This window comes from Hippocampus bargibanti, linkage group LG10 (genome assembly GCF_051943395.1).
Source record: "Hippocampus bargibanti isolate YZ-2025 linkage group LG10, ASM5194339v1, whole genome shotgun sequence".
NCBI lineage: Eukaryota > Metazoa > Chordata > Actinopteri > Syngnathiformes > Syngnathidae > Hippocampus > Hippocampus bargibanti.
In genome coordinates this window covers 2,172,373-2,184,433 of record NC_142743.1, presented here as the reverse complement: position 1 = coordinate 2,184,433, position 12,061 = coordinate 2,172,373, and the positions used below count along the sequence as shown (strand labels likewise).

General features: G+C 43.7%; 1 protein-coding gene across 1 annotated transcript in view; it reads left to right on the top strand.

The window, feature by feature from the left end:
* LOC148892058 (teneurin-3-like) overlaps positions 1-12,061 on the top strand; it is a 244,330-nt gene that overhangs the window by 164,011 nt on the left and 68,258 nt on the right. The window contains exons 20-22 of the mRNA XM_089006884.1: positions 1,556-1,687; positions 1,756-1,891; positions 7,035-7,178. Of these exons, the coding sequence (XP_088863010.1) occupies positions 1,556-1,687; positions 1,756-1,891; positions 7,035-7,178 (412 nt within the window). The remainder of the gene's footprint in view (positions 1-1,555; positions 1,688-1,755; positions 1,892-7,034; positions 7,179-12,061) is intronic.

Below are 12,061 nucleotides of genomic sequence, written 5' to 3'. Positions count from 1 at the left end.
GGCAGGATTGATGTGTAGCGTCCCAGAAAATGCAGAAGATGGCTCCAAAGCTCCGTTGGAAATGGGCTGATTTGTCTGCTGGGAATTTGTGTCCGCGAATATCAAATAGTTGTCTTGGTGCAACACACAACGATTCACCATCGCATTATTTATGTTTTCCTTCTAATTTTGCCATCAACACGGATCAACACGAAGTTTTCAGACCAAACAGAGTACCGCAAAATGCATTGTGTGTCGCTTTCTCGGTCAGCGGCGTTCCTTCCGTGACGTGACGTCAGGAATCGTCACCAACTCAAAAACAAGACTTCCTGAATATTCAGTCCGAGTCTTAAAACGTAAAATATATGCGGTGGAGTATCAACAGCATGCATGGCTTGAGGAGCCCGCGATAAGAAGAAGGGCGCTTCAGCGTACAGCGCCGAAGCGTATGCGTAACATTCGCTTTAAATTGAACCACATTTCACCATGATGTCCCTGATCCACTGGTGAAAAGGATGCTTTAATCCTCTCCTCTTTCATCTAGAACTGCTTCATACAAGAAAGAGAATGAAGAAAGTGTTTCAGATTGAATGACTGTCTGTGTCTTTTGTGTTGTGTCACATTATTTATTATTTAGTTATTTTTGTTGTTTGACTTCAAGATGATGCCACAAGAGTGGCTGCCTTTACAGTAGGTCCTGTATTTTGTCTCTCTACGTCTTCCTTTCCTTTCCTCTTACGTTCATCACTTGCTGCTGTGGAATGTAATTTTCTCCACTGCGAGACTAATAATCCAAAAAGAGTTAATTGTATGTTTAAACATATGCTAGTGTGCATATGCATACAAAACTCCCATCGTTTTGCATAATTCCCGTCTTTAGGAGCATTGAGTAAAAAGTCACTCATTGGTCTGCAATAAAAATGTGTTGCAAAATGAAAAATAAAACTGAAAGTCACTGTGAACATAAATTTGTCGAGTAGGTGCTGGCATGCTGCGTGTGTTGTTGAAATCAAAGCTTGTTCTTCAGGTGCAAGTGCACCTGACAAAATGTGTAATTGAACATTCCTTTACAGATGTAGCACAGGTTAAAACTCCTCCACTGTTTTGGAGACATTACTAGAAAGGCTGTTTCAAGTGCAATCAGATTTTATTACCAACAGAACGTGGCCATGTTTTCAACCAGAAAAATAACAAAGCATGGCTACTTCTTACGATGTATTAATCTTGAATCTATGGCATGCATGATCTGAACCGGTTTATTCTCATGAGGGTTGGGGATGTGCTGGAACCTATGCCAGCTGTCTTTGGGCAGGAGACGAGGTACACCCTGAATTGGTTACTAGCCAATCGCAGGTCACACTTAGACAAACAACAATACATACTCCTTCCACACCCCTTGGGGGAAATTTTGGGTGATTAATGAAATCGAGCATGTTTTTTTAATGTGAGAAGAAGCCAGAATACCCAGAGAAAACATAAGGAGGCACAGATAGACCATAGAAACTGAAGCACTGAATTGAACGAATGACCTATGCACTCTTTGTCGAACATGCCAACCAGTAATTTTAATCTACAGGTTTTACAAGAAGAAACCACAATCCCTGGAAGTGATCTCAACTTGATCTACCTTAGTTCAAGAGCTGCGGGATATAAACCAGTCCTCAAAATCACCATGACACAGTCATCAATACCTTTTAACCTGATGAAGGTAATGTATGAAATATCACTTGTGAAAATATTTTCAGGAAAAAGTAGATTACCTTGTCCCTTCTGTAGGTACATCTGATGGTGACCGTGGTGGGACGTCTATTTCAAAAGTGGTTCCCTGCTCAGCCAAGTCTTGCTTACACCTTTATTTGGGACAAAACAGATGCTTATGGCCAACGTGTTTTTGGACTATCAGAGGTAGTCGGTAAGTTTATTGCTCAAAATTATATATATATATATATATATATGAAAAACCGGACGGCACCAGGCCCGGATATGGTCCACACCTACTGGCTAAAGAAACTCACAGCACTCCACGAGCGCCTAGCAACACAAATGAACCAGTTGCTGATGGATGGGACTCACCCAGGATGGATAACCGAAGGGCGAACAATCCTGATCATGACGGATTCCTCAAAGGGTGCAGTTCCTTCCAACTATCGGCCAATAACCCGTCTCTCCACAACATGGAAGCTTATGTCAGGCATCATTGCCTGGACACATGGATCAATACATGAGCAAAGCACAGAAAAGCATTGGTAGAGATACGAGAGGTGTCAAACATCAGCTGCTGGTTGACAGAACAGTCGCTCAAGACTGCAGGTCCCGACATACCAACCTGTGCACAGCCTGGATTGAATACAAGAAAGCATATGACTCGATGCCATACACATGGATCACTGAATGCTTGGAGTTGTATAAGGTCAACAGTACCATGAGAGCCTTCGTTGGAAACTCAATGAGGATGTGAGAAACCACACTTGAAGCCAATGGCAAGCCACTAACGCAAGTGTCCATCAAATGTGGCATATACCAAGGTGATGCACTCTACCCACGGCTGTTCTGCATAGGACTGAACCCCCTCAGCCAAATAATCGCCAAGACAGGCTATGGATACCGCCTCAGAAATGGAGCTACAATCAGTCACCTCCTCTACATGTATGACATAAAGCTGTATGCTAAGAGCGAAAGGGTCATAGACTCCCTGATCCACACAACCAGGATCTACAGCAGTGACATCGGTATGCCATTCGGGTTGGAGAAATGTAGTCGGATGGTGACTAAGTGAGCAAGGTAGTCCACACTGAAAGGGTATCACTCCCTAAAGGAACAATAGCAGACATTGAAAACAGCTACAAGTACATCGGTATCCCAGAAACCAATGGCAACCTCAAACTAGCAACAAGGAAAGCGGCTACAGCGAAATACCTCCGGTAGGTGAGGCAAGTTCTAAGAAGCCAGCTCAATTGCAAGAACAAGATTGGCAATAAACAGCAATGCCCTGCCAGTGATCATCAGAATCAGAATCAGAATCATCTTTATTGCCAAGTATGTAGAACACACAAGGAATTTGTTTCCGGTAGAACACGCTGCACTAGTATCGTTGTCAAAAAAAAAAAAAAACCTGCTAAGTGGCACTATACAGTTCCATTTTGGCTATTGTATGATTCAAATAGTTCAAAGAGGAAAGGATAAATGTTCGAATCGAAGAAGTCCTTCCGGTTTATTTTGAGGCAGGACTGATGTGTAGCGTCCCAGAAAATGCAGAAGATGGCTCCAAAGCTCCGTTGGAAATGGGCTGATTTGTCTGCTGGGAATTTGTGTCCGCGAATATCAAATAGTTGTATTGGTGCAACACACAACGATTCACCATCGCATTATTTATGTTTTCCTTCTAATTTTGCCATCAACACGGATCAACACGAAGTTTTCAGACCAAACAGAGTACCGCAAAATGCATTGTGTGTCGCTTTCTCGGTCAGCGGCGTTCCTTCCGTGACGTGACGTCAGGAATCGTCACCAACTCAAAAACAAGACTTCCTGAATATTCAGTCCGAGTCTTAAAACGTAAAATATATGCGGTGGAGTATCAACAGCATGCATGGCTTGAGGAGCCCGCGATAAGAAGAAGGGCGCTTCAGCGTACAGCGCCGAAGCGTATGCGTAACATTCGCTTTGAATTGAACCACATTTCACCATGATGTCCCTGATCCACTGGTGAAAAGGATGCTTTAATCCTCTCCTCTTTCATCTAGAACTGCTTCATACAAGAAAGAGAATGAAGAAAGTGTTTCAGATTGAATGACTGTCTGTGTCTTTTGTGTTGTGTCACATTATTTATTATTTAGTTATTTTTGTTGTTTGACTTCAAGATGATGCCACAAGAGTGGCTGCCTTTACAGTAGGTCCTGTATTTTGTCTCTCTACGTCTTCCTTTCCTTTCCTCTTACGTTCATCACTTGCTGCTGTGGAATGTAATTTTCTCCACTGCGAGACTAATAATCCAAAAAGAGTTAATTGTATGTTTAAACATATGCTAGTGTGCATATGCATACAAAACTCCCATCGTTTTGCATAATTCCCGTCTTTAGGAGCATTGAGTAAAAAGTCACTCATTGGTCTGCAATAAAAATGTGTTGCAAAATGAAAAATAAAACTGAAAGTCACTGTGAACATAAATTTGTCGAGTAGGTGCTGGCATGCTGCGTGTGTTGTTGAAATCAAAGCTTGTTCTTCAGGTGCAAGTGCACCTGACAAAATGTGTAATTGAACATTCCTTTACAGATGTAGCACAGGTTAAAACTCCTCCACTGTTTTGGAGACATTACTAGAAAGGCTGTTTCAAGTGCAATCAGATTTTATTACCAACAGAACGTGGCCATGTTTTCAACCAGAAAAATAACAAAGCATGGCTACTTCTTACGATGTATTAATCTTGAATCTATGGCATGCATGATCTGAACCGGTTTATTCTCATGAGGGTTGGGGATGTGCTGGAACCTATGCCAGCTGTCTTTGGGCAGGAGACGAGGTACACCCTGAATTGGTTACTAGCCAATCGCAGGTCACACTTAGACAAACAACAATACATACTCCTTCCACACCCCTTGGGGGAAATTTTGGGTGATTAATGAAATCGAGCATGTTTTTTTTAATGTGAGAAGAAACCAGAATACCCAGAGAAAACATAAGGAGGCACAGATAGACCATAGAAACTGAAGCCCTGAATTGAACGAATGACCTATGCACTCTTTGTCGAACATGCCAACCAGTAATTTTAATCTACAGGTTTTACAAGAAGAAACCACAATCCCTGGAAGTGATCTCAACTTGATCTACCTTAGTTCAAGAGCTGCGGGATATAAACCAGTCCTCAAAATCACCATGACACAGTCATCAATACCTTTTAACCTGATGAAGGTAATGAAATATGAAAATGAAATATCACTTGTGAAAATATTTTCAAGAAAAAGTAGATTACCTTGTCCCTTCTGTAGGTACATCTGATGGTGACCGTGGTGGGACGTCTATTTCAAAAGTGGTTCCCTGCTCAGCCAAGTCTTGCTTACACCTTTATTTGGGACAAAACAGATGCTTATGGCCAACGTGTTTTTGGACTATCAGAGGTAGTCGGTAAGTTTATTGCTCAAAATTATATATATATATATATATATATGAAAAACCGGACGGCACCAGGCCCGGATATGGTCCACACCTACTGGCTAAAGAAACTCACAGCACTCCACGAGCGCCTAGCAACACAAATGAACCAGTTGCTGATGGATGGGACTCACCCAGGATGGATAACCGAAGGGCGAACAATCCTGATCATGACGGATTCCTCAAAGGGTGCAGTTCCTTCCAACTATCGGCCAATAACCCGTCTCTCCACAACATGGAAGCTTATGTCAGGCATCATTGCCTGGACACATGGATCAATACATGAGCAAAGCACAGAAAAGCATTGGTAGAGATACGAGAGGTGTCAAACATCAGCTGCTGGTTGACAGAACAGTCGCTCAAGACTGCAGGTCCCGACATACCAACCTGTGCACAGCCTGGATTGAATACAAGAAAGCATATGACTCGATGCCATACACATGGATCACTGAATGCTTGGAGTTGTATAAGGTCAACAGTACCATGAGAGCCTTCGTTGGAAACTCAATGAGGATGTGAGAAACCACACTTGAAGCCAATGGCAAGCCACTAACGCAAGTGTCCATCAAATGTGGCATATACCAAGGTGATGCACTCTCCCCACGGCTGTTCTGCATAGGACTGAACCCCCTCAGCCAAATAATCGCCAAGACAGGCTATGGATACCGCCTCAGAAATGGAGCTACAATCAGTCACCTCCTCTACATGTATGACATAAAGCTGTATGCTAAGAGCGAAAGGGTCATAGACTCCCTGATCCACACAACCAGGATCTACAGCAGTGACATCGGTATGCCATTCGGGTTGGAGAAATGTAGTCGGATGGTGACTAAGTGAGCAAGGTAGTCCACACTGAAAGGGTATCACTCCCTAAAGGAACAATAGCAGACATTGAAAACAGCTACAAGTACATCGGTATCCCAGAAACCAATGGCAACCTCAAACTAGCAACAAGGAAAGCGGCGACGACCAAATACCTCCAGTGAGTGAGGCAAGTCCTCAGAAGCCAGCTCAATTGCAAGAACAAGATTGGCAATAAACAGCAATGCCCTGCCAGTGATCATCAGAATCAGAATCAGAATCATCTTTATTGCCAAGTATGTAGAACACACAAGGAATTTGTTTCCGGTAGAACACGCTGCACTAGTATCGTTGTCAAAAAAAAAAAAAAACCTGCTAAGTGGCACTATACAGTTCCATTTTGGCTATTGTTGAAAGAGTTCAAAGAGTTAATGGCTTGGGGGAAGAAGCTGTTTAAATGTCTGCTGGATTTGGTGCGCATGGATCGGATCATATACCTTGCAGGAGTAAGAAGCTTGTCAAAGGATTCATACCACGGATGTTCAGATCTGAAAGCTCCTCACCATGCATAAAGGGTTCTATTCCAAATCTAGCACCCTGAGACAAGCCGTAAGGAAGGAGGCCAGGAACTGGTGAGTGTGAGAGCCATTGTCCAGGATGTAACATCCAAGTCCCATAAATACATCAAAGAGAAGGCTCCAATGATGATGTGCTCAGAGAATGTCTTTGACAATGGGAACAGAGGATGAGGTGCTGGAAGAAGGACCATCACGGGGGGGAAAGCCCTTACATGGGATGAACCAACAAAAGGTGAAGGTGACAGTCGTGCCTGTGGTGGTCGGAGGCGAGACTAATAAAGGCAAATCCAATCCAAACTAGATGAGTACTTGGAACAGATCCCGGGAACTACATTGATACCTCGTTCCAGGAAAGTGATGAGAATAGCACATATACTGCTCAGAACCTTCAAGCTTCCTGGCCTCTGGTGGAGGACCCGAGCTAAAATGGGGAACAGACAACCCCCAATGATTTTTTTTTCATGCATATTGAAGGTGGGCCCATGAAACAACTGAATAACTGACCCTGAATTGATTTTTGTCTCTCAGTATCGGTGGGGTTTGAATATGAGTCTTGCCTGGACCTGATCCTGTGGGAGAAGAGAACAGCTGTCTTACAAGGCTATGAGATGGATGCGTCCAACATTGGAGGATGGACTCTGGATAAGCATCATATCCTGGATGTACAAAACGGTAGGAGGCTTGATCAGAATCACATCACCTGGTTCAAATACCATACATACTGTACATACTGCATATTTATTTCAGTACATACAGTACATGCATTGTTTCATAGATATTTAGCTATTTAGCAGCAATGCTTTGGGACTGACAAACTCAATTCCAAGTTGGGACATTGTGTCAGACATGAAAACAAAATAAAATAATTTTCAGCTCATGTTTCACCAATATTTACCGTATAAGGCACACCCCAATGAATAGCTTATTTTCAAACATTTTATCTATTTGAGGTGCACCGGATTATAAAACGCACCTTTAATGGATAAAAAAAACTATATTTGGTGAGTAGGCAGGGGACACCCTGAATCGGTTGCCAGCCAATCGCAGTCACTTTCATTATTTTGTTTCTATTTGTTGCTTGTTTCGTTGTTTTAATTCAATGCACAACAATCATTTATAACTCTGTGTCTCTACTTACTCATGATTAGTTAATAAAAAATAATAGTGTTGATCGGTTTAAACATTTTGTCTTTGAAATGTATTTAGTCGAATTTCATTGAAGTTGAGTTTGTATTTTGGTTTTGAAGGCATGAGTCACAGACGTTTCTGTTGATGTAATTAAAAAAGTATGTGGAAAATACAACCATTTATGGGGTGGTTTTTAGCATGGTGATGAAGGCAATGCAAACATTTCAAAGTATTCTCAGATGTCACAATACTCTTTTCTGCCCTCATACTTGCAGAGAACGTGCTCCCTTCTTGTTTCTGGTGCGTTTCATGGAATACACATATTTGTACAGCTAAATACAATACTGTGCTTTTTAGAGTAAGTTCTTATTTCGATATTCACGGGTTGTTATGACAATCACTTTAATTAGTTTTAAGTCAAGGGGACAAAACTCCATGTAATGAACTGTTTAATCTAGCATCACGAATAAAAGGATTAATTTAATTTCAGTTTAGAAGAATTTTAATCTGAGTAGTTATCAAACTGATTGTTTTTGCAAGGCTTTAATCAATGGAGCGTAGGAGAAGGTATTATAAGAAGTGTGTGTGTATATATATATATATGTGTGTGTGTGTGTGTGTGTGTGTGTGTGTGTGTGTGTGTGTGTGTGTGTGTGTGTGTGTGTGTGTGTGTGTGTGTGAGTGTGTGTGCGTGTGTGTGTGTGTGTGTGTGTGTGTGTGTGTGTGTGTTATTGTGTGGGGGTGCGTGTGCATGTGCATGTGTGTATGCGTGCATGTGTGTATGTGTGTGTGGTGTGTATGTGTGTGTGTGTGAGAGAGAGAGAGAAAATGAATACATTGTTCCATCTACCTTGTGATATTTCTTTTTGAAGGGGGTGATCGTCTGTTATCCCAATTTATTTGATCTCTCTCTCTCTCTCTCTCTCTCTCTCTCTCTCTCTCTCTCTCTCTCTCTCTACCTACCTCCATACCTACACACACACACACACACACACACACACACATATATATATAAATCCTAGTCCCCCCATTGGTGGTGTCTGTCCCCCATTTTTTAGCTCGGGTCAGAGGCCCGGAAGCTTGAGGGTTCTGCGCAGTATCCGTGCTGTTCCCAGCACTGCGCATTTCTGGACCGAGATATACAATGTTGCTCCCGGGATCTGTTTCAACCACTGGTCGAGTTTGGGGGTCACTGCCCCGAGTGCTCCGACCACCACAGGCACGACTTTCACCTTTACCGTCCAGGCTCTCTCCAGCTCCTCTCTGAGCCCTTGGTATTTCTCCATTTTGTCATGTTCCTTCTTTCTGATGTTTCCATCACTCGGGACCGCTACATCCACGACAACGGCTTTCCTTTCCCTTTTATCTATGACCACGATATCTGGTTGGTTGGCCATTACCATCTTGTCAGTCTGTATCTGGAAGTCCCACAGGATCTTTGCTCGGTCATTCTCTACTACCTTGGGATGTGTTTCCCATTTTGACCTTGGGGTTTCCAGTCCATACTCTGCACAGATGTTTCGCCAGACTATGCCAGCCACCTGGTTATGGCGCTCCATGTAGGCTTTCCCTGCCAGCATCTTAAACCCCGCAGTTATGTGTTGGATTGTCTCAGGTGCCTCTTTGCACAACCTACACCTTGGGTCTTGCCTGGTGTGGTATATCCGTGCCTCTATGGCTCTGGTATTCAGGGCCTGCTCTTGGGCAGCCAGGATGAGTGCCTCTGTGCTGTCATTTAGGCCAGTCCTCTCTAGCCACTGATTGGACTTCTTGAGATCCGCCACTTCAGTTATGGTTCGGTGGTTCATCCCGTGTAGAGGCTTTTCCTCCCATGATTGTCCCTCTTCCAGCACCTCATCCTCTGCTCCCCATTGTCTGAGGCATTCTTTGAGTACATCATCCGTTGGAGCCTTCTCTTTGATGTATTCATTGAGCTTGGATGTTTAATCCTGGACAGTGGCTCTGACACTCACTAGTCCCTGGCCTCCTTCCTTACGGAAGTCCTTCGGACTTGCCTCACCAGCTGGAGGTATTTGGTCGTAGCCGCTTTCCTTGTTGCTAGTTCGAGGTTTCCATTGGCCTGTGGTATACCGAAGTACTTGTAGCTGTTTTCAATGTCTGCTATTGTTCCTTCAGGGAGTGAGTTGCATTCCCCATTTTTCACAACTTGAAACACAAAAATACGACTAATCGCAAAAAAAAAAAAAAAAAAAAAAAACATTGGGGCTTTTCCTCCCATGATTGTCCCTCTTCCAGCACCTCGTCCTCTGTTCCCCATTGTCTGAGACATTCACTGAGTACATCATCCTTTGGAGCCTTCTCTTCGATGCGGAGCTTGGACGTTTCATCCTGGACAGTGGCTCTCACACTCACTAGTCCCCTGCCTCCTTCCTTACGGCTTCTGTACAGTCTCAGGATGCCGGATTAGAGATTGAACCCTCCATGCAAGTTTTCGGGTTTTAACATCCGTGGTCTAAATCTCTTGTTCTTCTGGGTCTTGTTCTTGCCATTGAGCTGGCTTCTTAGGACTTGCCTCACTCGCTAGAGGTATTTGGTCGTAGCCGTAGCTTGTCGCTAATTCGAGGTTGCCATTGGCTTGTGGTATATCCAAGGTACTTGTAGCTGTTTTCAATGTCTGCTATTGTTCCTTCAGGGAGTGAGACCCCTTCAGTGTGGACTACCTTGCCCCTCTTTGTGACCATCCGACTACATTTTTCAAGCCCGAATGACATCCCGATGTCACTGCTGTAGATCCTGGTTGTGTGGATCAGGGAATCTGTCCATTTCGCTCTTCGCATACGACTTTATGTCATCCATGTAGAGGAGGTGACTGATCATTGCTCCATTTCTGAGGTGGTATCGATAGCCTGTCTTGGCAATTATTTAGCTGAGGGGATTCAGTCCTATGCAGAACAGCAGTGGGGAGAGTCATCACCTTGGTATATGCCACATTTGATGGACACTTGCGTTAGTGGCTTGCCATTGGCTTCAAGTGTGGTTTTCCACATACTCATCATGTTTGCAACGAAGGCTCTCAGGGTCCTGTTGACCTTGTACAACTCCAAGCATTCAGTGATCCATGTGTGTGGCATCGAGTCATCAGCTTTCTTGTATGGTATGTTGGTACCTGTAGTCTTATGCGACTGTTCTGTCAACCAGTAGTTTTGCGCCTCAGTTATCTCTACCAATGCCTTTCTGGGCTTCACTCATGCATTGATCCATGTGTCCACTTAACTTAGCCGCAATGATGCAAGACATGAACTTCCATGTTATGGAGAGGCAGGTTATTTGCCGATAATTGGATGGAACTGCACCCTTTGAAGTATCATTCATGATCGGAATTGTACGGCCTTCAGTTAGCCATTCTGGGTGAGTCCCATCCATCAGTGCTATTTAGACACTGTGTATATATCTTCTTTTTCTTTCGGCTCTTCCCTTCAGGGGTCACCACAGTGAATCAATGTCCACCATCTAACCCGGTTTTGTGCATCCTCTTCTCTCACACCAGCTACCTTCATGTCCTCTTTGACAACTTCCATAAACCTCCTCTTTGGTCTTCCTCTCTGTCTCCTGCCTGGCAGTTCAAGGCTCAGCATCCTTCTCCCGATATAGTCGCTCTCTCTCTGAACAGTTTTGCAGGTATGGAGAGCAGTGGGTTGCCTCTATTTTTGCTGCAGAGTAACTTCTTGACTTCCAGACTAGCAGGATGATGGCCTCGGTCAAGTCTATGGGGGACTGTTCTGCCACTCACATATAGTTGATGATGTGGTTGACCCACTGGGCCATGGTGTCATCACATTTTTTTAACAGCTCTCCAGTAATGGCACATATTCAGGGGCTTTGTGATTATTGAGTGTTTTCATTACTGCTTTGACCTCATCAATTGTGACTTATCGGTAGTGACTGTAAGATGATGAAGGAGGTTGTCTAAGTGCCCTTTCCAGCATTCAATACAGTCTACTTCTGTGGTGATGCTATTTTCACCAGCATCCTTCACCAAGGTGGTCACGATGTGTGGTCCAATTTGAGCTTGGGGCAGCATACTAAAGGCCTGTCTGCGGTCATTGCTCTGTGCTGCTGATTCCAGGCTTTTAGCCTCTTCTGTCCAGTACTTCTCCCTGTCAGCTGCAATTGCCTCCGGTACTCTGTCATATCACTGCACAGCGCTACATAAATCAATATGTATTGTATTGTGCTGTGTTGGTCTAAGCTGTGCTCCTCTGAAGACGATGATAATGTCATGTGGTGAGGAGTGGTTAACGACCTGATTGTTCGAAGAAGGTGTCCATGACTCTGTCATTGGCGGCATCTTTGGCGTAAGCAACAATCACTGTCATATTGCCATGTACGTGGAGGGATCGTGCCAAAAGAAGACGATTATTAATTGGGATCCAACTGACGACTGTTTGATATGTTTGAACATGGCC